Here is a 27,483-nt window from a genome sequence, read left to right as displayed (position 1 = left end):
TTTCACATAGGTATAGTCACCTTGGTTCAGTACACAGATCTAGGTGACCAAGGGCCAGTTGCTATCAAAGTTAGTGCCAAAGAATTTCTTTGCCCTGTCCTAAAGCCTGGGTCTGTGTGACGTGTTACCTATCTATAACTGATGGAATCTTGGCTCTGCATTGGTGAGAAAATGAAGTATGGGAATTAGATAGAGGCTTTGATGAGCACAGGTGTTCCAGTTTTTGATTCTCTAGGCTCCCCAAAGATTTGTGGTGTGGACTTCTTACTGTGCTCACAGCTTCCGCAGGTCAGAAATTCGGTCAGGGCACAGCAGGGATGGCTGGCTTGTCCTTGCTCCAGGGTTGGGGCTTGCTTGGGAGACTCGAGTAGAGGGTAAGACTCAGGTGGCTGGAGGCAAGGGTCATCTGAAGGCTTCTTCACCCCGAGGTCCCCTGGGCTGCAACATCTTGGAGGCCTGGCTCAGCTGAGGCTGTTACCAGAGTACCTTCCTGTGTCTTCTCCATGTGGCGTGGACTCCTGGTAGCATGGTGATTGGGTAGCCAAGGATCCTGGCTGAGACTCCATGATCTTTTTTTTTAAAGAATTTTCTTTTTATTTATTATTTTTAAAAGATTTGTTTATTTATTCGAAAGGCATAGTTATAGAGAGGTGGTTTACTCCCCAAATGGCCACAGTGACTGGAGCTGGGCCAGGGTGAAGCTTGGAATTCCAGGTCTCCTGTGTGGATGCAGGGGCCCAAATACTTGAGCCATCATTTGCTGATTCCCAGGTGCATTGGCAGAGAGCTGGATCTCAACCAGCACTCCAGCACTCCATTTCCCAAGTGACAGCTGACCTCACTGCACCACAGTGGCCACCTTTCCATGCCCTTTTCTGGTCTGTGATAAATCACTCAGGACAGCCCAGAGCGAGAACATGGGGAACTAGTGTCAGTCTCCCTGGTGGGAAATGCATCAAAGAATTTGTGATCATTTTAAAAACTGTTCTACCAGCTTTTAAATAATGTGTTTTTAAAATTATTTCCTAAAACTTTAATTAGCATATGATAAATTGTTGGCTACCTTGTTTCTCTACCAAAGCAGGTTAATGAAAATCAGACTCAAAGTAGAAGTAAGTAGCATTCCCTGTGAAGCCCGCTAACTGATATTAATTAAACTGGCCTGGTTTCTTTCAGAGTTGAGTGTGTTAAGGTAATGCTTATTGTTAGGGCATCTTTGAGTGCATCTTTTTGTTGTCCTTGTGGGGGAAAGGGTGTGAACTGGTGCAGCAGCCTTTCTGACTTTGCCTTAAGGCAAAAAAAAAAAAAAAGAGAGAGAGAGAGAGATCTGCCATTAATTTCACAAGGATGATTTTATAATAGAATTGTCCTGCGCTGAGAGAAGCTTCATGTCTTATGTTCAGAACATGGAATTTTCACTAATTCCAACAACATTTGTATGTGCTAGACTGTGTGACTCAGAATCCATAGGGACTAGGCAGACAATTGGACTGTTGAGATTGATTAAGTATATGGGGGAATGCAGAGAATAATTGGTGGTTGTATTAGTCCCAGTCAGTACCTTCACATAGAAAAAGAGAAGATTTATTTAAGAAGCAGTTACAGACAGAAAGAGAGAGACAGAGAGAGGTCTTCCATCCACTGCTTTACTCCTCAGGTGGCCGCAATGGCTGGATCTGGGCTAACATGAAGCAAAGAGGCCTGCCTGCTTCTTCGGGTCCACATAAGTTCAGGAGCCCAAGCACTTGGGCTGTCCTCCACTGCTTTCCCAGGCCATTAGCAGAGAGCTGGATCAGAAGTGGAGCAGCCGGGACTGGAACTGGCGCCCATGTGGGATGCTGGCACTACAGGTGAAGGCTTTAACATTCTACGCCACAGTCCTGGCCCTGAAAAATGGGAGTTTTATTAATCACTCACCAAGCATTTGAGTATCTGATGTGTGCTAGGGGCTGTTCTAGGCACTGAAAATTCATCTAAGTATAAAACACGCCCAAATTCCTACTCAACAGGGTTTCTAGGGTGGGACATAAATTACATAGAGTCCTAGAAACGGTCAGTACAGGGGACTGTAAGCAGGGAAGGTGGGGGTCAGGCATGCTGAGGACCTGGTTTGTAGTTTTAAATAAGGTGTCATTGAGAAGGACTATTTCATCACAGACTTTGAAGTAGATGATGATTTAGCCATGAAAATCCATGGGTAGAAGTCCTTAAGCTGGAGGCCAGCAAGGCAGCCGTTATGGTCAGAGTACAGTAGTACAAGGTAGGCTGATTAAGATGAGGTCTAGTTAAGGTAGGTCTAGATTAAGATGAGTGGCTAGTTACTTTTATAAAGGATGGAACACCTCTCTCTCTTTCTCTGCCTCTTCTCTCTCTGTGTAACTCTGACTTTCAAATAAATAAATAAATCTTTAACAAAGGAGTTGATTTTTTTAAGTTCCCTATGGTTTTTCTAATTATATAACTTTTTGATTTGTCTCTCACTGCTGTCTAGCTTGGCAGTGGAGAAATGTGTTAAAGGAAAATTATTCATGACATTGGTTAAAGATGGAGGGCAGACTTTATTCATGGGGCTGTGGTGCAAGGTGTAGGAACTACTGCCCTGGAATCTTCCCGCAGGGCAGAGATTGGACTCCAATAAGGATAAACAGGATTTATAGCCAAGAAGCAGGGTGGAGGTCAGTGGATAGAAAATTATTAAGAGGGGGCCAGCGCTATGGTATAGCCCATAAAGGCACCTCCTGCAGTGCCAGCATCCTCTATGGGCGCCGGTTCGAGTCCCAGCTGCTTCACTCACCATCCAGCTCCCTGCTAATGTGCCTGGGAAAGCAGCAGCGGATGTTGGCCCAAGTACTTGAGCCCCTGTACCCACATGCGAGACCCAGATGAAGCTACTGGCTTCTGGCTTCTGGCTTTGGCCTGGCCAAGCCCTGGTCATTGCAGCCATCTGCTGGGATTCAGCCATCTGGGTAGTAAAACAGTGGATGGAAGATACCCACCCCCCTGCCAGTGCCACTTCCTCTCTGACTTTCAAATAAAAAAATAAAAAAATAAAATAAAATAAATAAATCACTAAGTCTCCATGGTCTGGGTGGAGTAGACTAGAATCCTCATTTCTAAAAAGAAAGGAAGGGCCTCAGAGAGAGAGGGAGACTATTGGAACTCATAGAAGAGTTTGGCAAAGTAGCAGGATATAAAATCAATGCACAAAAATCTTCCATGTTCTCTGTTATACCACAACGCTGGCCCCTAGCTCAGAAACTTGAAAAATATGGGTTGATTTGATAAAAAAAAAAGGGGGGGGGGCCAGCGCCGCGGCTCACTAGGCTAATCCTCCACCTAGCGGCGCCGGCACACCGGGTTCTAGTCCCGGTCAGGGCGCCGGATTCTGTCCCAGTTGCCCCTCTTCCAGGCCAGCTCTCTGCTGTGGCCGGGGAGTGCAGTGGAGGATGGCCCAGGTGCTTGGGCCCTGCACCCCATGGGACACCAGGAAAAGCACCTGGCTCCTGGCTCCTGCCATCGGATCAGCGCGGTGCACCGGCTGCAGCGCGCCGGCCGCGGCGGCCATTGGAGGGTGAACCAACGGCAAAGGAAGACCTTTCTCTCTGTCTCTCTCTCTCACTGTCCACTCTGCCTGTCAAAAAAAAAAAGGGGGGGGGGGTTATTTTTTATTTTTTTATTTTTATTTTATTTATTTTTTTTTTTTTGACAGGCAGAGTGGACAGTGAGAGAGAGAGACAGAGAGAAAGGTCTTCCTTTTGCCGTTGGTTCACCCTCCAATGGCCGCCGCGGCCGGCGCGCTGCGGCCAGTGCACCGCGCTGATCCGATGGCAGGAGCCAGGTGCTTCTCCTGGTCTCCCATGGGGTGCAGGGCCCAAGCACCTGGGCCATCCTCCACTGCACTCCCTGGCCACAGCAGAGAGCTGGCCTGGAAGAGGGGCAACCGGGACAGAATCCGGTGCCCCAACCAGGACTAGAACCCGGTGTGCCGGCGCCGCTAGGCGGAGGATTAGCCTAGTGAGCCGCGGCGCCGGCCGGGGTGGGGGGGTTTAAAAGGTCTGGCATGCAGTTGGTTCAATTCTGGAATCTTTTTGGCAGTAGTTAATAAAGATAATTCTCTAAATCTAATTCTATTTAGTAAGAATGACCTGAGATTATCAATATCTAGTGGTTAGTAGGTAGATAATTGTGATGCTTCTTCCACCTTCCTTAAAGAACTAAATCTGGTGACACTGACACAATCTGTTGATCCTTCATATTTGTCATTTCCTTCAGCACAAATATTTATTTGAAAAGCAGAGTTATAGAGAAAGGGAGGGAGTATATGTGGGAAGAGAGAGAGAGAGAGAAAGCACACGCCTGTGTGCAAACCCTTCCATCCTCTGGTTCACCCCCAAATCACCACAACTACCAGGGCAGGTCCAAGCTGAAGCCAGGAGCCTGGAGCTCCATCGGGGTCTTCCACATGGGTGGTGGTGAGGGGGCCAAGCATTTAGACCATCTTTTGCTGCTTTCCCAGATGCATTAGCAGGGAGCTGGATCGAAAGTGGAACAGCTGGGATTCAAACTGGCACTCACATGGGATGCTGGCATCACAGGCAGTGGTTTAACCTGCTATAACACAATGGTGGCCCCAATATGATAGTATTTTAGTATCCTTGTCTGCTACTACTATGTCATTTCTGGTGTATTTCTATTGATAGACTTTTTTGTTGTTGTTGTAGATTATATTTTCTTAAAACAGCTCTCTTACAAGAATTAAAGAGATGGGGCCGGCACCGTGGCTCACTTGGTTAATCCTCCGCCTGCGGCACCAGCATCCCATATGGGCGCTGGATTCTGTCCCGGTTGCTCCTCTTCCAGGCCAGCTCTCTGCTGTGGCCCCAGAGGGCAGTGGAGGATGGCCCAAGTGTTTGGGCCCTGCACCCGCATGGGAGACCAGGAGGACGCACCTGGCTCCTGGTTTCAAATTGGCGCAGCACCAGCCATAGCAGCCATTTGGGTGGTGAACCAACGGAAGGAAGACTTTTCTCTCTGTCTCTCTGTCTCTCTCTCACTGTCTAACTCTACCTGTCAAAAAAAAAAAAAAAAAAAAAGAACTACAGAGATGAGAACTGAAGACATGCCCCCAGTGACAAGAATGCCCCACTAGGCCCCGATTCCCAGTCACACTACCCTGGGGAGCGAGCCTTTAACACCTGAGCTTTTGGGGGAACATTCAGCATCCCATGCTTAGCATTCTGCTTCTGACTCCCAAAGGTTCTTCTGCATCTCAAAATGCAAAATTCATTCATTCCATCCCCAAGAGTTCCAAGTCTTAATAACCCAGCATCATTTAAAAGTCGAAGTCCAGAGTTTTATCTGAGACTCAAGTAAGACTTCTGTAGCCGTAAGCTCCTGTAAAATCAGACAAGTTACGTACTTCCAAGGTGCAGTGGTGAAACAGGCCCAAGATAAACCTTTCTATTCCCAAAGGGAGTAATAGGGAAATGGAAGGGTGGATGATCCAAATCCTAAACGGTCGTGAGGGCTGGGTCCCCAAGGCTTTGTCTGCTTGTCCCTACAGCTTGACTGGCTGCAGCCCACACTGCTGAATGTTGTTTGTTGCTGGTTACTCTGTATTCTACTTCTCGGCTTCCCTCTCATAGCTCCACGAAGCATCATCCCATCAGGAATCCCCATGGGGGCAGGCATTTGGTACTGTGGTTAAGACACTGCTTGGGATATCTGCATCCCATATCATCAGGATGCCTGGGTTTGAGCCTCAGTTACCCTTGCATTTCTGGCTTCCTGCTAATGTGCACCCTGACAGGCAACAGTTGATAACTCAAGCAGTTGAACCCTTGCCACCAGTGGGAGACCCAGATTGATTTTCTGGCTCCCGGCTTCAGCCTGGCACAGATCCAGCTTTTGAGGCATTTGGGGAATCTATATCTGTGTGACTGTCTCTCTATCTTTTAAATCAATTAAACAAAAATAAATAATAAAACACTGGTTGAAGCCACACTGACCACATGCTGCTTGCATGGCCTGCATCTGGCCTGGCCTGAGCCAGGAGCTACATTGGGCTGTGAGTACTCTGCTGCCAAGCCAGAGTCTGGACCTGGCCCTCCCAGAGCAGAGTGCCTCTTTCTTGAAAGGAGTGTGAAAAGAAAGAAAGAAAGAGAGAGAGAGAGAGAGAGAGAGGGAGGGGGGGAGGGGAGAGGAGAGGAGAGGAGAGGAGAGGAGAGGAGAGGAGAGGAGAGGAGAGGAGAGGAGAGGGAAAAAGGAAAAAAAAAGAAAAAGAAAAAGAAACAGAAAAAAGGAGTGTGCCATGGGAGATCCTCTGAACCTGAGATGGGAGTGGCTGCTGCCTCTGGGATGCCCTTAGGCATCTTTCCTGTTAACCCTTTGCCAAGCACCCTGCTTTTTATCAGAGCTAATCTCTCAGCCACTCAAAGGTACCCTTAGGTGCATGATTCCAGATTTTTAGACTCCTTTCTTGGTCAGGCTTCATACTTTTCACATTTTTTCTTCATTCTGTTCCTTTTTGATCCTGATTCTTACTATAAATTTTTGTCTTAAAGATTTATGTATTTATTTGAAAAGTCAATTTAAGAGAGAGAGATCTCCATACCTTCATGGAGTTCCTGATTGGATGATGCACAGTGGAGCTATGAGAGGGAAGCCGAGAAGCAGACCCCAGGAATGTAGAGTAACCAGCAGCAAACAACATTCAGCAGTGTGCCATTTGGGGGGTGAACCAACAGAAAGGAAGACCTTTCTCTCTGTCTCTCTCTCTCTCTCTCTCTCTCTCACTGTCTAACTCTGCCTGTCAAAAAAAAAAAAAAAAGATTTATTTAGGGACCAGTACTTCAGCACAGTGGGTTAAGCTGCTCTCTGAAGTGCTGGTGTCCCATGTGGGTGCCAGTTCGAGTCCCAGTGGCTCTACTTTTGATCCAGCTCTCTGCCAATGCACCTGGAAAGGCAGCTGAGGATGGCCCAAGTCCTTGGGCCCCTCCACCCACATGGGAGACCTGGATGAAGCTCTGGGCTCCTTTCTTTGGCCTGACCCAGCCTTGGTCGTTGCAGCCATTTGGGGAGTAAACCAGTGGTTGGAAGCTATCTCTGTCTGTCTCTCTCTGTAACTCTACCTTTCAAATAAATAAGTACATCTTTTTAAGAAAAAGATTTATGTACTTTAGAGGCAGATTGACAGAGAAGGAGAAGGTGGGGAGAGAGAGAGAGCAAGTGAGAGCAAATGAGAGGTAGCTTCTATCTGCTGGTTCACCTCCCAAATGGCTGCAATGGCTGGGAATGGGCCAGGCCAAACGTGAACCTGGAACTCCATCCAGACATCCCACATGGGTAGCAGGTACCCAACTACTTGAGCCATCTTCTGCTGCCTTCCCAGACATATTAGCAGGGAGTTGGATTGGAAGTGAAACAGCCTGGACTCCAGCCCGTGTTCCGATATGGGATGCTGGTACCTCATAGCAGTGTCTTAACCTGCTGTGCCTCAGTGCCCACCCTGCTTTATTTTTCTTAAAATATGTGTCATAACTTAAGTGATGTTCTTTGGTGTTCCTGCTAATTAGGCTAATCTAAGCTTGATTGTTTTTCTGTGAGCAGCTTGAAATTATATATATTAAATAGTATTTTCTTTTTTTGAGAGGCAGAGTGGACAATGAGAGAGAGAGACAGAGAGAAAGGTCTTTCTTTTGCTGTTGGTTCACCCTTCAATGGCTGGCGCAGCTGGCATGCTGCGGCCGGCGCACCACACTGATCCGAAGGCAGGAGCCAGGTGCTTTTTCTGGTCTCCTATGGGGTGCAGGGCCTAAGCACTTGGGCCATCCTCCACTGCACTCCCGGGCCACAGCAGAGAGCTGGCCTGGAAGAGGGGCAACCGGGACAGAATCCGGCACCCCAACCGGGACTAGAACCCGGTGTGCCGGCACCGCAGGCGGAGGATTAGCCTATTGAGCCGTGGCGCTGGCCTTAAATAGTATTAATTTGGCTTTTAGCTACCCATAGATGATGGATACATTACTGTTCTAATTCTGAGAATTGTTATTAGTCATCTCTGTGTTTAATTGACTGGTTGCTGGAATTTTATCATGCTTGGATTTTGCTGACTTTCTAAACTATAGAAGAGGGAGTGGGCATTTGGTGCAGTGTTAAAAGATTGCTGGCGGCCGGGGGCAGGGGAAGTGGTGCTGTGTCGTAGCAGGTAAAGCTGCCGCCTGCAGTGCCAGAATCCCATATGGACGCCGGTTCGAGACCTGGCTGCTCCACTACTTATCAGCTCTCTGTTTTGGCCTGGGAAAGCAGTGGAAGATGGCCCAAGTCCTTGGGCCCCTGCACCCACATGGGAGACCCAGAAGAAGCTCCTGGCTCCTGTTTCTGGATAAATGCAGCTTCAGCTGTAGCGGCCAATTGGGGAGTGAACCAGCAGATGGAAGACCTCTCTCTCTCCTTCTCTCTTTGTGTAACTCTTTCAAATAAAGAGAGAGAGAGAGACAACTTGGAAAGACTGGTGCTGTGGCATAGCAAGTAAAGCTACTACCTGCAATGCTAGCCGGCATCCCGGCTCTGGTTTGCCTACCGGTTACTCTACTTCTAATCCAGCTCTCTGCTGTAGCCTGGAAAAGCAGTGGAGGATGGCCCAAGTCATTGGGTTCCTGCATCCACATGGGAGAGCCAGAAGAAGCTCCTGGTTCCTGGCTTCAGATTGGTGCAGCTCTGGCGGCTGTAGACATTTGGGAAGTGAACCAGCACATGGAAGAACTCTCTGCCTCTGCCTCTGCCTCTCTCTCTCTCTCTGTAACTCTACCTGTGAAATAAATAAATAAATAAATCTTTAAAAAAATAGAGAGAGACAGAGAAAGAGACTGTTTGGGAGCTGGCATTTTGGCCCAGTGGGTTAAGCCACCACCTGAGACCCTGGCATCCCATATCAGAGTTCCACTTTGAGTCCTGTTTGCTGCACCTCCTGTCCAGCTCCCTGCTAATGTGCCTGGGAAAGCAGTGGAAGATGGCCCAAGTACTTTGATCTCTGCCACCTACATGGGAGGACCAGATTGGGTCCCTGACTCCTGGCTGTGTCCTGCTGCCTTCCAGCATACATATCGGCAGGAAGCTTTATCAGAAGCGGGACCAGGGCTCCAATCCAGGGCTCCAGTAGGGGTTGTGGGTGTCCTAAGAGCAATGTAACCACTGTGTGTTTCGATTTTTGTGCTATGGAGAAGGTGAAGAAAATAGGATTAAAAATGTGATTTTCCATTGTTACAGATGTGCCATGACTGGTAAAAGTTTTAAGGAAACAGTAATATAAAGTAGAACTCTTCAGAGGAATATTTTGAGATCTGAAGGCTTTATCACCGATCTTTTGTATAAAATTGTTTGCAGCACAATTGTTTGGAAAGAATATTCTATCTCAGGCAGGCTGCTTATTACTGTGTGACTGTAGGCATGTCATGACTTTTGTGAGGTAAATATTCCATCTACTGTCAAGGGATGTGTGCAGTGCTAAATGAGGTGGTATGACTGCAATTGATATTTTATGTTATAAACATCTGCTATCAGCAGCTAGAATGACAATAAAAAAAGAAAATTAGATATATTAATTTGTTTAATATTCCCTATGGTTCATTGTGCTAAAATCTTTTATGTTGCAATCCAAGAAACAAGACATAGAGCTGTTTAGGTAGATTGAAGACGGAGGAGATTCTGGCCTTTTGTTGTTTCTTTTTTCTTAATGTTTCATGTTTTTTTTCTCCACCTGCTTTTCCAGGCAAAGAGTGTGTCCAGCAGTTAGCTGAAAACACCAGGTACTTCAGGAGACGCCTGAAAGAGATGGGCTTCATCATCTATGGAAATGAAGATTCTCCAGTGGTGCCTCTGATGCTCTACATGCCAGCCAAAATAGGGTACGCCTCTCACTGGTCGTAAGATCTGTGATGGAAGATCAGGGCCTGTGTACTTTGTTGGGGAAAACTGTCTCGTCCTCATTGTGTTAACCTTCATTTTCTAGATAGGACATAGTTCCATAGAGGCTTCCAGATTGCAAAATGGGTTCACTTGTCAGTCTTTCATTTCACAAACATTTAAGTTTGGTACATTCTTACGAGGTTTGGAATCTATCACTGCACAAAACACAAATATCAAGAGTCAGACATGAATAAGTAGCTTATGTCAGAAGGTGCTAAGTGCTATGGAAAAAATTTGAGAAGGACATAGAGGATTGAGAGTGCCTTGTCCATGGGCAGGTAACAGTGCCAAGTGGGTTGTTGGGGTGAGCCTCGTTAGAAAGAGAAGGTGACATCTGAGCAAAGACTGGGAGGAGCTGAGAGAGCCGTTGGAGAAAGAAGCATCTGTGCAGAGGCCACAGTGCCGGCCCCTGCTTGGTGGTGGGAGACCAACGAGGCAGTCCCTAGAGCTGGTGCACAGTGCCCAAGGCACCTTGGGCCATGAGGTCTGAGAAGTTATCGCAGGGCATGTTGTTTGCTATTTTCCAGATGTCCTGACTACACCAGTTTCTTTGTTCAAGGCATAAGTAATAGAAAGCCGTGCCTTGGATAGCTTTCACTGTATTTGAGAAATCCAGATATATAATGAAGCCAGCAGACATTTGAGGAGCAGGTAGACAATAATTATATTGAGAAGTATGAGGATACTTCAGAATGTTTGTGGAAAATCCATGCTTTTAATTCGATTTGTCCACAAACTTCTTGAAGTACCTGCATATAATTATAAGCAAAATTGCACTGGAGATGTAGAATATAAAGCAGTTACCTGCTCAGTATAGGCATAGTAAAGAAGGTACATCTTTTTAAAGGGGGAGTTTTGAGGTATATCTTAAATATAAAATTGGTAGGGACCAGCATTATGGTGTAGCGGGTAAAGCCGCCACCTGCAATGCCAGCATCCCATGTGAGTGCCAGCTTGTGTTCCAGCTGCTCTAGTTCTGATGCAGCTCCCTGCTAATGGCCTGGGAAACAGCAGAAAATGCCCCAAGTACTTGGGCCCTTGCCACCCCTGTGGGAGACCCAAATGGAGTTCCTGGCTCCTGGCTTTAGTGTGGCCCAGCCCTGGGTGTTGTAAATATATAGGGAATAAACCAGAGGATGGATACTCACTCTCTCTCTCTCTCTCTCTCTCCATTTCAAGTAAATAAATCCTTAAAAATATGTAAACTTGGGGCCGGTGTTGTGGCCTGATGAGTTAAACCACCGCCTGTGTTGCCAGCATCCCATATGGGCACCCCACTGCTGATTCACCTCCCTGCTAATGCGCCTGAGAAAGCAAAGGAAGATGACCCAAGTACTTGGGCCCCTGCACCCAAGTGGGAGACCCAAATGAGTCTCCTGGCTCCTGGCTTTGGTCTGGCCCAGCCCTGACCATTGTACCTATTTGGGGAGTGAACTAGTGGGTAGAAGGTTTCTCTCTCTCTCTCTCTCTCTCTCTCTCTCTCTCTCTCCCCCCCCTCCCCCTCTCCCCCTCTCCCCCTCTCCCCCTCTCTCCTTCTCTCTCCTCCCTTCTGTTTCTGTACATAGCCCTTCAAATAAATCTTTAAAATAAATAAATAAATTTTAAAAGTCACTGGATCTGGAGGACTCAGTTTAGGACCCTTTTTTGAAAACCTCCCTCCCAAAAAAAAAAAAAAAAAGTAATTTGAAAGACAGAGGAAGATACAGAGAGATCATAGAACTGCTGGTTCACTCCTCAAATGGCTGCAACAGCTGGGTCTTAACCAGGCCAAAGGCAGGAGCTGGGAACTCCATACAGGTCTTCCACTGAGTAGCGAGAACCCACGTACCTGGGCCATTACCTGCTGCCTCCTGGGCACACTGACCCAAGTGTGGAGTAACTGGCACTCAAAGCGGGCACACTGAGCATCCCAAGCTGTGGCATAAGCGCTGTGACATGATGCCTGCCCCCTGGAGTCCTCTTTAGACAAGGCTGTGCCAAATCATTTTACACCAGTGAAGCTGTCTCTGTGCTATCATCAGCTAAGATTTAGAGAGGTTAAGGAAGTGCAATGAAACAGGAGAGAGTGTGGGAGCCTCTGCTGCAGATTCACTCCGGTTCATCCTGACACAGGTGAAGTGCACTGGGGAAGGTGTTCTGAGGCTGAGCAGATGCCATTAATGCTGTGCCAGAAAATGCTGTAAACAGCTTATGGGGAAAGTCCAAAAGAAATGAGATAGGTCAATAGTGGGGAAGACTGAGAACAATGTAGTTTAGTTAACAAAGTGAAAGTTAGAATATGTTCTTCAGCAAGATACGTTTGTGGAGTGAGGCCACAGGCCACCAGTTTGGCCAGGAGTGGAGGTTGTTGATGAATTGTCTAGGCTGGTAATCAGCGGACGCAGGGCACGAGCTGGCCTGAGCAACCCAAGGGCAGCCAGACTTGCAGAGGCAGCCTTGCTCCCAACCCCATCAGAGACGTTCGTCTGGAGGGCTAACACTGCTCAGCCGCTCTGCAGGAAGAGGTCCACGTTACTGCAAATGCTCTGTCTCCTCAGAATCCTGCAAATGCTGTAACCTGCCGAGTGTCATGATTCGGGTTCCCTTTGAAGCTTCTGAACCACTGTTACACATCAGGAGCTTTCTTAAGGTGTCATCACAGCTCTCGAGGCAAGCCCATTCAGACTGGTCTCCACCAACGATATTCTTTCTCCTGTGTGAAGGACACCATAGGGGAAAGCACTATCTTAGTCTTGAATAAAAGCACTTTTGGTGAACTGTCAATTTTTAAAAAAATTTATTTATGTTTATTTGAAAGAAGGAGTTACAGAGAGGGAAAGGCAGAGGCAGAGGGAAATCTTCCATCTACTGGTTCACTCCCCAAATGGCTGCAAAGGCCAGGGCTGGGCCAGACTGAAGCCAGAAGCCTGGAGCTTCTTCTGGATCTCCCATGTGGGTGCAGGGGCCCAAGCACATGAGCCATCCTCCATTGCTTTTCCAGGCGCAATAGCAGGGAGCTGGATTGGAAGTTGAGCAGCCAGAACTCTGACTGGCACCCATATGGGATGCCAGTGCTGCAGGTGATGGCTTAATCCACTTCGCCACAGCACTGGCCCCTGTGAACTGTCCATTTTAACTTAAAAATATGTAAACTTGGGGCTGGTGTTGTGACGTGATGTAGCAGTTAGAGGAAACTCCTAGAAAGTCTCCAGTACCCACATCATCAGAAAGATTAAATCATTCAGCACAGCAGGACCTTTGTACTGTGTGATTTATTCCTCTCCTGGTTTCTTTTCCCTCTTTCTTCTTGCAGCGCCTTTGGACGGGAGATGCTGAAGCGGAACATCGGTGTAGTTGTGGTGGGATTTCCTGCTACTCCAATTATAGAGTCGAGAGCCAGGTTTTGTCTGTCAGCAGCTCATACCAAAGAAATACTAGATACCGTGAGTAGAAAATTTCACTTTCCTAAACGTATGCTTTGTTCTAAAAGTGCCTGTTTATCAGATGAAATTAATCATCTCTTGGTCGTAATGGTTAGTACCCACCTGTTCGCAGGTGAAATCAGCCATCTGTTGGTCCTGATGGTCTTTGAGCACCTGAAATACTTACTGGTAATACAGAGCAGATCATCACAATGCTACTGAGAACTGGCGTTTTTACAAAAATCATTGCAGAATTCTCAGCATCAGCCTTAAGACCAAGCATCACCAGAGCGCCGGAGAATTTTCCAGCTGCTTCTTGTTCCACCCTGAGGGACCTCGTTATGGACTCTACAACTGAGCAGCTCTCGTTCTCCTCCAGCTTCTCTGACGTTGTTCTGTCCCTACAGTTTTCTCCCATGAGCCTCTCCCTTTTCTCCACATCTCCACTTGCAGGAAACCTTCTGGGTCACTCCCAGTCTTGTTGCTGGGCTTCTCTTCGAATCCTAAGATTCTTCTGTAGTAAATTCTTTTTAAAAATAGTTTTATTTATTTATTTGAGAGGCAGAGTTGCAGAGGCAGACACACAGAGAGAGAGAGAGGTCTTGCATCCTCTGGTTCACTCCCCAAATGGCTACAAAAGCCGGAGCTGGGCCAATCCAAAGCGAGGAGCTTGGCGCTTCTCTCAGGTCTCCCAATGCAGATGCAGAGGCCCAAATACTTGGGTCATCTTCTATTGCTTTCCCAGGTGAATTAGCAGGGAACTGGATCAGAAACAGGGCAGCCAGGACTCAAATCTGTGCTCATATGGGATGCCAGCATTGAAGGCCATGCATGGCTTAACTTGCTGTAGCACATCACTGGCCCGGGTTTGTTTGATTGTTTTTTAAGATTTATTCATTTATTTGAAAGTCAGAGTTACACAGAAAGAGAAGGAGAGGCAGAGAGAGAGAGGGGCTTCCATCTGCTGGTTCACTCCCCAACTGGCCACAATGGCCAGAGCTGCGCCAATCCGAAGCCAGGAGCCAGGACCTTCTTCTGGGTCTCCCATTTGGGTGCAGGGGCCCAAGGACTTGGACCATCTTCCACTGCTTTCCCAGGCCATGGCAGAGAGATGGATCTGAAGAAGAGCAGCCGGGTCTCGAACCAGCATCCATATGGGATACTGGCACTGCAAGCGGCAGCTTTAACCACTATACCACAGCGCCAGCTCCTGGCCCCTGTTTTAATCATTCTGTATCTCTAGTATACATTTGGATTTGTATGCTGAAAATTTTGAAACATTGCTGAAATAAATGGGAAGATATTCCATGTTCATGGATTGGAAGACTTAATATTGTTAAGATGACAGTACAGTGAACTACAAATCCAATACAATCCCTCATAAAATTCTACTGACATTTTTTGCAGAAGTGGAATAGCTAATCTTCAACTTCATATGACACTGGAAGAGGCCACAAATAGTCAATACAGTTTTATTGTTTTTTTTTTTTTAAAGATTTGTTTATTTGAAAGGCAGAGTTACAGAGAGGCAGAGGCAGAGAGAGAGAGAGGTCTTCCCTCTACTGGTTCACTCCCCAAATGACTGCAAAGGACAGAGCTGGGCCAATCCAGAGCCAGGAGCGTATTCTGGGTCTCCCACACTGGTGCAGGGACCCAAGGACTAGGGCCATCTGATTCTGCTTTCCCAGGCCATAGCAGAGAGCTGGATCAGAAGTGGAGGAGCTGGGCCTCCACCTGGTGCCCATATAGGATGCCGGCACTGCAGACAGCAGCTTTACCCTCTACGCCATAGCACTAGCCCCCATACAGTTCTGAAAAGGAAAATCAAAGTTGGAGAACTCACACTTTCTTTTTTTCTTTTTTTTCCTTTCTTTATTTGAAAGGCAGAGTTACAGAGAGGCAGAGAGAAAGAGAGAGAGGTCTTCCATCCACTAGTTCACTCCACAAATGATCGCAATGGCTGCATCTGGCCCAATCCTAAGCCAGGAGTCAGGAGTTTCTTCCAGGTCTCCCACGTGGGTGCAAGGGCCCAAAGACTTGGACCATCTTCTGCTTTCCTAAGCCATAGCAGAGAGTTGGATCGGAAGTGGAGCAGCTGGTACTAGAACTAGCGCCCATAGGGGATGCCGGCACTGCAGGCCATGGCTTTGCCCACTACGCCACAGCGCCAGCCCCTACACTTTATTTCAATTCTTACTACTGCTGATGTGCATCTTGGGAGGCAGCAGGTGATGGCTCAGACGTGTGGATCCCTGACAGCCACGTGGGAAAGTCAGGTTGAGGCTCCTGGCTTTCGCCAGTCCTTGCCCTGGCTATTACAGATTTTGAGGGAATGAACCAATACTTGTAAGATCTCTCCAACTTTGTCTTTCTGCATTTCTGAAAAAGATATAAACTACTTTTTAATAAAAATGTTTCCTTCCCCCCTTCCACTAAAAGAAATGTCTAGAATAGGCAAATTTAGAGAGTCAGATTGTAGACTGGTGATAGTCGAGCCTCAGGGGAGAAGTGAGGTTGATTAATGAGTGTGGCATTTCTGTTTGGAGTGATAAGAAATACTCTAAAATTAGCTGGTGGTAAAAATCGTAACTCTGTGAATATACTAAGAAGCACTGAATTATATATTTTAAAAAGGTGTATTTTGGGCTGGTGTTGTGATGTAGCAGGTTAAGCTGCTGCCTGCAATGTCAACATCCCTTATGGGCACCAGTTTGGATTTCTGTTCCACTTCCAATCCAGCTCCCTGCTAATGTGACCAGGAAGGCAGTGGAGGACGGCCCAAGTGTTTGAACCTCTGTACCCCCCTGGGAGACCTGGAAGAGGCTCTGGCTCCTGACTTCAGCCTGGCCCAGCCCCAACCATTGCAGCCATTTGGGGAGTGAACCAGTGATTGGAAGGTTCTTCTCTATCTCTGTCTTTCCCCCTACCCCCTGTCTCTATAACTCTGACTTTCAAATAAATAAAGAAATCTTTAAAAAAAAAAAAAAAAAAAGGAAGAAGACAAAGAAGAGGGGCCACCGCTGTGGTGTAGTGGATAAAGCTACCGCCTGCAGTGCTGGCATCCCATATGGGCGCCAGTTCGAGTCCTGACTCCTCCACTTCTGATCCAGCTCTCTGCTGTGGCCTGGGAAAGCAATAGAAGATGGCCCAAGTTCTTGGACCCCTGCTTCCTCGTGGGAGACCTGGAAGAAGCTCCTGGTTCCTGGCTTTGGATTGGTGCAGCTCCAGCCATTGTGGAATGCGAATTATATCTCAATAAAACTATTTTTTTTGTTTGTTTGTTTGACAGGCAGAGTTAGACAGTGAGAGAGAGAGAGAGAGAGAGAGAAAGGTCTTCCTTTTTCCGTTGGCTCACCCCCAAAATGGCTGCCATGGCCGGTGCGCTGTACCGATCCGAAGCCAGGAGCCAGGTGCTTCTCCTGGTCTCCCATGTGAATGCAGGGCCCAAACACTTGAGCCATCCTCCACTGCCTTCCCGGGCCACGGCAGAGAGCTGGACTGAAAGAGGTGCAACCGGGAGAATCCGGCGCCCCAACCAGGACTAGAACCCAGTGTGTAGGGTTAACTATACGATCATTAAGTACACTAAAAATAGATCATTGTAACAATTAAGAATGGGAATCTGATCATTAAGTATACTGAAATTAGATTATTGTAAAAATTAAGAATGGGAATCCGAAAGGGAGGAGGAGGAGGAAGGGTTGGAATGTGGGTGGGAGGGAGAGTAGCGGGGAAAGTCCCACTGTGTTCCTAAATCTGTATATAGGAAATATATAAAACATGTATAACTTAAATAAAATTTTAAAAAACTCTAGCAACCTAAATATCTCACAGTATGAAGCAGTTTGCATAAATTATACTATATTCATTGGGGAGTATTATATGGCCATGAAAACATGCATGCTTAAAAAGTTAACCATATGAGACACAGACATGAAAACAGAACACAAAATATATGCTGTGAACTTGACAATATGTAAAAATAAAGATTGAGAACAACAACAGAAAAAAAGCAGCCCTTTCCCCAAATGCCCTGTAGTCTGATCTGCAGAAGTCCCCTGGGTACCCCTGACGCCTCCTTTGTCTTGTTTATTTCAGGCGTTAAAGGAGATAGATGAAGTTGGGGACCTGTTGCAGTTGAAGTATTCCCGCCATCGGTTGGTACCTCTACTGGACAGGCCCTTTGATGAGACTACCTACGAAGAGTCGGAAGACTGAGCCTTTTTGGTGCTCCCTCCGAGGAACTCTCCCTCGCCCAGGACAGTGTGTGGCCTCTCTGAGCCAGCTCCAGGAACCACACTTCTGTGGCCACCTCACGTGAAAGACATTGCCTCACCTGCTGACGGTGGCTGCCTCCACTCCAAATGGCATTTTGTAAATAGTAAAAAACTGCTTCCTATCCTTCCTTCGCTAAACCTCACCTTTCAAAAATGAGGTGACTCACTTGGCTCTTTTGTCCATTAAAAAATGTTTTTATTTTATAACTATTCTACTTGTGAAATCACACTGACCCTAGCCACGTAGGCCACTGCCCTCTGCAGCCCCTGTGGGCTTGGGCCCACAGAGAGCTCCTGCAGGCCCTGGTCCTGCAGCCTCAACGCACACCTGGCCCTCCTCCCTAGGGAGCAAGTGCCTTCCACTTACTTCCCATCCAGGCCTCTGAGGTTACAAACTTAGGTGTCTTGGTTTAACCAGTCAAGTCATCAACCAAAGTATTCTCCATTTTAGTCCTAAGTTTAGCCTTTTAAGAAAAACAGTAAATAACAATGCTGAAAGACTCATTATGTAATTTCCCCAGGCTTTGGTCTTGCTCCAGCAGATCATTTCTTCCTTCCCCATCAAGTACTCCAGGTGGAGGGTGTGTCCAGATTCGGGGTTCTGCTCAGGCTGTAGCCCCGTACTTTGACCCCCTGTTTCAGGCATCGTGTTAAAAGCACTCGTGTTCAACTGCGGCAGGCGCTGTGCTGCAGGTGCCCCCACATCTCTGTACAAAGCTGCCATGAGGCGTGACACACGCTCCTTGGCAAAGTGAAGGGCGGGGCAGTGTGAGAAGAACCAATCACTTGTAGAACGTCTGTGCTTAGGATTTCTTACTGCTCTCTCCATTGCAAAACAGTGACAGCCTCCCGCTGGTTCTGGGTCCAAATGAGGATTTAAGCTGATAAAAGAAAATGTTGGTAAATTCTCTGCTCATATATAATTTATCATGTTCCTGTTTAAGGATTACAATGATTAACTTAGCCCTTTTGGAAGCTGATCCACTTACGTGTTGGCCTTCTGGATGCTGGTTCTCTTATTCTTGACGTCCAAAGACAGTTTTAACCTGCACCTGTGGCTAGATTCTGCCTGTCCTTCTGGGCCTGTATTTTTTTTTTCTCTGAGGAATTCTGAACACTTATCTCTGCTCAACTGGGAGAGCCCATACTTCGGCTCTGTTTTCATACTGTACCCAGGCCAGGGGACTTCTTTCAGAAAGCTTTATACTGCTTGACCAAAGAACACATCTGAAAATCACCACTTTGAGGTTCTTACTTTTTCTGTTGACCAAAGCTTAAGTGATCAAGAGAACTTCTGGCTTTATTGTACCCTAGATCAGCTTGTGTTTTAGTGGCCAAGTATTGGAGGAGATGGTTTGGGAGGATAACGGAAAGCAGTGTGTGAAAGTCACTTTCTGCGTCTGTGTTTTGGAGCCTGCCCCTTTCGTTGCTGAAGATCCCCAATGCAGGTTCTTCCGGGTGTGCTGTCCTCTTGCCGTGTGCCCACGCAGACACCCGTGAGGAAGGATGCCGGCAGTGTTAGTGACTGTCGGTGAGGTTCTGCTTTCACGTCTTGCACATAAGTTATGTCTTCGTCACTCTCGGCATCTGAGAGCTTTAAGCCTTTGAGATGGTCAGATTCTGTTTTGCTTTTTAAAGAACAGGAAGAACCAAGGAGAGACACAGGGACTATATTTAGTATGTACCAGTTAAAATAATAATAATTTTGAAAAGACTGGTGACTAAATAGCCCTAAAAGATCACATGCATTGCTAACCTTTTCCACAAGTCTGATTTCCCGCTGTAGAATCCCACTGAGATGTCGAATTGCTTTTGCACAGCAGTCACTGCCTACGGTGTAGGTATAAGGTTTGCAAAAGTCACAACTTTAAGCAGTGAACTTGCCTTCTTATTTTGGCTTGCATGAAGTTACTGCAAATTAAAATGTCAGTATGGGCATTTAAAATGTATATGAATCACTTTGTTGGTGGAATTAAGTTACCAGTTTGTTTCGAAGAGACAAAACTGACCTATCCGGGACCTCTATACTTTCAAGAGGACAATTTTTTTTAAAATACATTTTTATTTTTTTTGAAAGGCAGAGTGACAGTTGGTTCGCTCCCCAGATGGCCACAACAGCCAGGGCTTGGCCAGGCTGCAGCCAGGAGCCCAGAACCCCATCTGGGTCTCTCCTGTGGGTACAGGGGCCCAGGCACATTAGCAGGGAGCTGGAGCAGGACGAGCACCCAGGACTCAGATTGTTGCTCCCATATAGGATGCTGGATGCTGGTATCCCAGGCAGCAGCGTAACCTGCTGTGCCACATGCCAGCCCCTAGAAGACAAAATTTTGTTTGTATTATGCATGGTTGTCTCTTCATGACACTGTAATATAAATCTGGGGTCCAGTCATATCATAGGTACCGTTGTCTAAGTTCTTAAAGAAATACAAATACAAATCCAATCACTGGGAATGAATACAAATCTAGGAATACAAGGATTATTTAGTACACAGTGTAACATGGCCTGAGATTCAAGAATCTGCTAGAATTCAAACAGGTGTCAGTTAACCATCACTCCCAGAGCTGATCATTGGAGTTAATCAATAGAAGTTGACTGATCTTACCCCTTTTCCTCATCCTTTTTTTTTAGTTTGTATTGCCTTTGTCCATTTCAAGTTCATGTGACCTCTTTGAGCAAATCCCATCAGAAGCCAGGACATTTGTGGCCAGGGGACATGGAAATCTCACATAGAATCACATCAAGTGGCAGCTTCTCCTATCTTTATTTTAACCTAGTAGGGTCAAAGACTCCAGAGTACTCTCTTAACTTTGCTGTGCTTTGGATTAAAAAAAAAATTCTTAGAAAACGATTTTTGGCATTGTCTTAACATCTGGTGCTAGGCTGTGGATTTCAGATGGTCTGAACGAGCTTCTTCCTGTATAGTCCCTCTAGAAGGTGAACAGAGTCCTCCTGACAACCTGTGAGGCCTGCACATTTGCCTCAGCCCCCAAGGGAGGCCAAGGGATGGTACAGCGTCCCTCTGCTTTTGTCTCTGGAGTCCCTCCCTGCTAGACTTGGCCCTTCTCTCTTTCTATACCTTCCAGTTCTTGGTTTGCCGAATTCCAGCTCCAGAGAAGACTGAGCTGCGATGGCCCAGGGCCGTGAGGATCAGTAGGTCAGCCCCGTGGCTCTGCGTGTGCATCAGCCTGACATTTCAGGAAGAAGCAGGACATGATGACTTTCCCACCCTGTGGAGCCTCTGGGTTTCTCAAGGTCTAGGTGAATTTTCTAGTGTATGATACTGTTTGCTTCCTTCCTAATAGTGAAAACCAGGAGATTTTACATGGAGAGATGTTACGGTTTTTCAAAGAAGGGAAAAACTGTGACATCTACCAGCACCTCCCTGTTTTTCCTTCTTTTCCAAATTTATGAAAATCTCTGGTCTCCACTGCTGCTGGGTTGGGTAATGCTACACGCAGTGAAGGGAAAAGAATCTAGGTGATTCTTATTTTGTAGGAAGTAGTAGCCGTGTGGCAAAACCACCTGAACAAGGTTAAGTACAGTTGTACTCTTATATAACAAAATTCCTGGAACCTAATTCCCAGGGTGTCCTTGCTCTTCTAGGGTTCTAGGTAAGGCAAAATGGCTGCTGTAACTGTGTCGATAGACAAAAAGGGAGAGTAGTGGTTTTCCTTTTCTGTCTATACTCATGAAGAATTCACACAGGTAAACTCTGCTTAGCCCAAAGCAATTGTGAGAAAGGAAATATGAGAATCTAGGATTCTTTGTGGCTGCTGAGCCCAGAAACGATAGATGTTTTTTGTCCTGCAGCAGGCCCAGAACTTATGGATGTGCATTGCCTCCCTAAGATGGAAGTTCAGTGTCCATCAGGCATCTTAATCCATCAAGCCAATTAATCCAAATACCTCCACGTGGAGAAATGCATGCCCCTGTCTCTCCTTGGTGTTAGCCACGTGAAGTGTGAGCGTGGGCTCCTAGCCCACAGCTGTGTCCAGCCAGCTGCCCAGCTGGAGGCCTGGCTTCCCCCTTTAAGGCACAGAAGTGAACGCTGGAGTTGCCAGCTATTGCCTTGCTTTACTAGTGTAGAAAACGCTGCTGTTCTTTTGTCATTGCCGGTGACTTCGGTTTTCCCAGCACCTTCTCCTATCGACTGTATTCCAGGGAGGAAACCAAAGGGTCTCACAGGCCCCTAAAGCAAATGTTATTCTCATCTTTGGTGATTCTGGAGCTGTCGCATTCGCAATCCACTCTTGACAGTGGCTTGGTTGGGGGAGCTGTGGGCAAGGTTCTGTTTACTGCATAGTACGCGGGACAGATGGCCTTAAACTGCTTCTTTCTGGAATGATGAGTTATAATTCACGGACCCGAAAGAACGCACTGGCACTTAACCTGTAGTTTACTGTGTTCTAATGAAGCAATACCCAAAGCCCGGTTCTTTGGAGCAGTAGTGGGCCAGGTGAATGAAAGGCATAGACAAGAGCAGTACCCTGGTGCTGTGCTGCCTGCGTATCCTGCCTCCTTGCTGTCTGCCCAGATGAACCAATCCCTCTGTGCGTGAGGAGTCTCGAACCAACTCCGAGTCAGCTTCTGCAACACGATTCGCAGGTTCTCCTGCAAGCTTGCTAAGAGAGTAGGGGACTGACTAGGGTGGAGCGGCAACGTGTCCTCACCCTCAACATCAGGCCTGTCACCTCAGTGATGGTTAAGCCGATGGTTGGAATTCCAACAAGCATCCTGGGCGGTTCTTCCCGGGACACTGGGAATGTCTGCATGCAGCCGGCACGCCCCCTGGCTTGACGTTCCCTCTCTGTAAAGGCAGCTAACGGTAGAGAAGGGGGGACTCTGAGAGAGCCCTAGCTTATGGGAGTGCTGAGATGCTTCGCTGGCCCATTTTTCCCCCACGAACCAAGTTATCTGTAAACTGGAATTTGCAAGAGGTGCTATGACTATAACTCTTTCCGTTGCTGTAATGTTCATATGATCTGAGAAAGTGAGAGGAGAAGTGTAAATAAAAATTTATAAATTTTAGTAATGTGTTCAAATGTTCCTTTCTCCCTACCCCTGCCTCCCCTTTTTGCCAGGTGATGACTTTATGATTATTTTTAAATTTTTTACGTTACTGGATGACTGTGAAGCTATGAATACTGGGTTGGGTGTGGATGTGTGCATTTTGAGAGTGCATGTTTCAGAACTGAAGGGGACTATTTGAGAGAACTTTTAAGGATCATCCCATGCAAATATATTCTTTTTTGCCCTAATAAAATATTAAGAAAGATACATCTGCTTCCATTCATTCAGCCAATAAGTGTGACTCTGTGCCAATTAACAGGAACAAACAGATACAGTTTCTACTTCCCAGTGGACAGGTCAGCATATGAACACCCTGCCACCTCAGTTGCCCCTCTTCCAGGCCAGCTCTCTGCTGTGGCCAGGGAGTGCAGTGGAGGATGGCCCAAGTGCTTGGGCCCTGCACCCCATGGGAGACCAGGATAAGCACCTGGCTCCTGCCTTTGGATCAGCGCGGTGCGCCGGCCGCAGCGCGCCAGCTGCAGCGGCCATTGGAGGGTGAACCAACAGCAAAGGAAGACCTTTCTCCTCTCTGTCTCTCTCACTGTCCACTCTGCCTGTCAAAAAAAAAAAAAGAAAAAGAAAAAAAAAAAGAAAAGAAAAGAAGAGTGATAAAAGGTGGTAATCTGTATCTGGTGTGGACAGGGGTGTGGCCTTTGGGGCTGGGATCGTCATGTAGATCAACACAGTGAGATCAGAGGCCAGGAGGAGACCTGGGTCAGTTGATTTTTCAACAAACATGCCAAGGTAATTGATGGAAACTCATTGTACAAAGTGATTGTCAAAAGATAATCACAGATAAAAAAGTAACATGGTTTAAAGGTTTACTTCATTAATGAGAAAGTGATAATGATGTTAGAACCAGTTCAAAGGACATAGTGGAAAACAAATGTATGGGTCAGGAATATTAAATGTGCAAATGAAACCAAAACTTTTTTCCACACAGAGAGAGGGAAGTCATTTGAACTTCTACAGGATAGGACAGAATTTAATTTCTATAGACAATTATTTTGCTTTGCTGTTGGTTACCTAGAACCTACAGAGCCAGAGCTCAAAGATAATGACTAGAATCCGGTAACTTGGAAGGATGCACTGTGTGTATAGACAATGCAGGTTGTCACGATGCAGGTTTCATTTTAGGATTTTGTCTTACTTGTTGGAAGGGCAGAATGACAGAAAGGTTTTCCGTCTGCTGGCTCACTCCCTGGCTGGCCACAATGGCCAGGTCAGGGCCAGGCTAAAGCCAGGAGCCAGGAATGCCATCCTGGTCTCTCAGGGGAGGCACTTGCCTCTGCAGTTTGAGGAGTGGACCAGCAGATGGAGGACACCCACAAAACTCTGTTAAATAAATAAAAAAATAAAATCTCAGAAAGCATTACTGGGGTGTGAAAATACTTTTATCCCCCTTTGCCATAAAAATCCAACCTTTAAAGAAGAGAGCTTCGCATTTAGTCTGGGAGATGCCATAGGGGGTGGCCATGCTTCTTGTAGCTAGCCTGTCCTGCACCAGGGGTCTGATTAGGCAAACCCTAGGATGCTGCCAAGATCCAGCTCCTTTGACCAAAGCATGGCAACTGCATATAGTTCATCCTAGTACAAACGCTTCCCATGTGCCAGGCAGGCAGCCCCCCGCCTTGACATGACAAAAGCAGAGAGGTCACACAGCTTAGGCAGTAACATCGCCCAGTTAGTAAATGGTGGAAGGTTTCAAGCCGAGGGGGCCAGCTCCAGACCCAGGCTGCCACCCCCTGCCCGCGTGCACCATTCAGAATACGGGGGCGTCTTCAGCTAACTGCGCTCTTGGGAACAGAAGTTCCCGAAAACCGCAGTGCCCCCAAGAGACCCCAGCAGCTTCACGCCAACGGTTGGGGGCTTCTTGCCAGTCTCTCCAACTCTTCCAGGGACCCACTGCTCCCGACGGACCTGGGTCGCGGGCACACACTCCCCGACATCCCCAGCCATGCCCCTCAAGGCTCCTTTGCCGCAGCCAAGGTTTCCTCCCAGGCCCTCAGAGTCGCCACGTGGCCTGCCCGAGCGTCTCCCGGGAGGCGGTGGGCAGTGCCACCCTAACATCCAGGACAAAACTAGGGGACACCCCGCTGCGGGGCAGGGTCGCCGCTGTCTGCCCGGGGCTTCCTGCGGCTCGGCTTTCTCCCGGGTTTAACGCGCCGCGAGCACTGGGCCCGCGCAGGACCCCACGTCCCGCGGCGGCCGCGGGCAGAGCGGCTCCGAGGCCTCCTCTCCAGGCGTGAATACACCTTGGCCCAGGAACACGCAGGGGCGCGGGCGGCGACGGCGGAGTCTGCCCGACCCTCCCGGCCCCACAGGGGTCGCAGCGCGGGGGCGGCCACTTCCCCCAAAACCGGAATTCGCTGGGGGCCGCGACGGCGACGGCCGAAGGTGTGGCAGGCGGCGAGGCTGACGCACCACAGGGAGCCGCCCGCGAGTGCCGACGGCCCCTCCGGGGAGGGCGGGGAAACAGCAGGGTGGCGGCCCGAGAGCGCAGGGCCCGAGAGCGCAGGGCCGGGGAGCGCAGGGTCCGAGAGCGCAGGGCCGGGGAGCGCAGGGCCCGAGAGCGCAGGGCCGGGGAGCGCAGGGTCCGAGAGCGCAGGGTCCGAGAGCGCAGGGTCCGAGAGCGCAGGGGCCGGGGAGCGCAGGGCCCGAGAGCGCAGGGCCCGGGGAGCGCAGGGCCCGAGAGCGCAGGGCCCGGGGAGCGCAGGGCCCGAGAGCGCAGGGCCCGAGAGCGCAGGGCCCGGGGCCGGGGCCGGGGCCGGGCCAGAGGGCGTGCGAGCGGCGCGCGCCCGCAGCCCCCGCGTTCCTGCCCCCGAGGAGGCGCGCGCGGCTGCAGGCGGCGGGCAGAGCCGCCCCGAGGGGGGGCGATGCGACCCCTGCCGGGCCGAGCAGGGCCGCTCCTCGGCGTGCCGCTGCTGCGGGCGGCTGAGGGCTGCCCCTGAGGGAGCAGCGCGGCCCCACGCCCGACCCGGGAGCCACGCGAGGCTGACGGAGGCGAGCGGCTGGGTGCGTGCAGTTCCTCCTGCGAACCGCGCGCGGACCGGAGCCGCCCCCGAGGAAGCGGGGCAGAGGCCGGGGGCTGCCCTCGGGCACTGGTGGTGACAGGTGCATCGCCTCGCCAGGGCCCTGGCCGAGTCGTGGCGGATCAGCCGTAGAAGGAATTGCACTTGCGTGCCCAGTGAGGTGGCCCGACCCTCTGCCATGGCCCGCCTCCCTCGCCCTGATGGAACCTCACCTGCAGCCACGCTCAGAGCTGTGCGCATGAGCTCCGGGAGGAGTCTCGCAGCGGACCAGGGGACCGCGGCCCTCAGCCAGGGTCAAGCGACTCCCTGGAGCAGCCTCATAATCGGATTCAGACAAGGATGTGAGCCCCTTCCAGTGTGAATTGAGGTGAGCTCAGAAAGTGTGTGTGTGTGTGTAGGGGGTAGTCAGCCAGGGACTTATACATTATTATCACTTGGAAAAGCGGAAGACACAGTGGGACGCTTTCCTGGTGCCTGTACGAGCAGTGAGGTGGAAGATAGGTGTTGGCTTTGGGGAGAAACTGTGGTCGGTCTCTGGTCCCTGAGGGGTCAACAGCCCAGCCCATGGTCTGCCCCCTTGTGGCGGGGATAGGGACGACACACTCATCCCCATGGGAACAAGTCAGAGCCAGCTGGGGCGGCCTGGTGGCAGGTGGTTTCAGGTCTTGGGTTCCCCGCTGTGCTAAGCTGTTCTGGTAAGAGGCCCCGGTGGTTCTCCCGTTTTAGAGGTGTGGACACAGGCCCCAGAGGGCAAGCAGGATGCAGGAGATGGTGAGTGCCTGAGAGACAGAGAGTGGGCCCTGCGGTTAGCGCCTGGGCTGCTTCAGCCCTATGCAGCCAGCGGGGAGCAAAGGATCCCTGCTGTAGACAAACCCCGGGGCCCCTGGCCAGCCGCACCTCCAGGACCGTAGTGATTAAATTCATTTAGCTGGCTTGTTTCTGCTCCCTAGGCATAGGTACTTTCTATTTCAGTATTCACCACTTTATATTGTAATTATTTTTAGTATGTTTGCCAGATCTGCCCCCAAAAGGGACCTGCTGCTGGATGAGTTACTTGTGAGCCACAGTCAGACCCTCAGCTCCAGTGCAGGGCCTGGCAGTCCTCGAAACTACATGAAAGCAAATTATCGCAGTGAGGGGAAAGCCAAACCTGGAGTCCAGGGCCTCGGGCTCTGTGCCCAGCGTGTCATTAACGGGGAATTCACTGGTTTGGTTCTTCAAGTTTCACAGGTGGGGCTGAGCAGCTCTGTGTCCCGTCCGTTGCTGCCGTCTTATGAGACTGAGTTCACGGTGTTGGCTCAGGAATCACGCCTAGAAAACGCATCCTGGACCTGTGTTGTGGTGCCCTGGGTTACACCGCTGCTTGTGATGCTGGCATCCCATAGGGGGGCACCGCTTCAAGTCCCTGCTGCTCCGTTTCTGATCCGCCTCCCTGCTGACACACCTGGGAAGGCGGTGGAGAGTGGCCCCAGGACTTGATTGCCTGCCACCCACGTGGGAGACCCAGGTGGAATTTTGGGCTCTTAGCTTTGGCCTGGACCAGCCCTGGCTGTTGTAGCCGTTTGGGGGAGTGAACCAGTGAGTGTTAGCTCGCTCTCTCTCTCTCTCTGTCCTTCCCTCTCTTACTCTGCCTGGCAAATAAATAAAGCATTTTTATTTTTTTTTATTTTTTGACAGGCAGAGTGGACAGTGAGAGAGAGGGACAGAGAGAAAGGTCTTCCTTTGCCGTTGGTTCA

The 27,483-nt window shown here is 48.9% G+C and overlaps 2 protein-coding genes across 2 annotated transcripts in view; both read left to right on the top strand.

The window, feature by feature from the left end:
• The window catches only part of SPTLC2 (serine palmitoyltransferase long chain base subunit 2), a 97,327-nt gene extending 74,654 nt beyond the window's left edge, over positions 1-22,673 (top strand). Inside the window, exons 10-12 of the mRNA XM_002719571.6 lie at positions 9,770-9,905; positions 13,259-13,388; positions 17,466-22,673. Of these exons, the coding sequence (XP_002719617.2) occupies positions 9,770-9,905; positions 13,259-13,388; positions 17,466-17,585 (386 nt within the window). The 3' untranslated portion in view covers positions 17,586-22,673. The remainder of the gene's footprint in view (positions 1-9,769; positions 9,906-13,258; positions 13,389-17,465) is intronic.
• Positions 22,674-26,089: 3,416 nt separating this feature from the next.
• Positions 26,090-27,483, top strand: part of VIPAS39 (VPS33B interacting protein, apical-basolateral polarity regulator, spe-39 homolog) — a 57,266-nt gene continuing 55,872 nt past the window's right edge. Inside the window, exon 1 of the mRNA XM_089322432.1 lies at positions 26,090-26,114. The gene's annotated coding sequence lies outside the window, so the exon portion shown is untranslated. The remainder of the gene's footprint in view (positions 26,115-27,483) is intronic.

The sequence above is a fragment of the Oryctolagus cuniculus genome, chromosome 20, assembly GCF_051225735.1.
Source record: "Oryctolagus cuniculus isolate XC-2025 breed Fujian yellow rabbit chromosome 20, ASM5122573v1, whole genome shotgun sequence".
Taxonomy (NCBI): domain Eukaryota; kingdom Metazoa; phylum Chordata; class Mammalia; order Lagomorpha; family Leporidae; genus Oryctolagus; species Oryctolagus cuniculus.
This window is presented reverse-complemented; position numbering and strand designations above follow the sequence as displayed.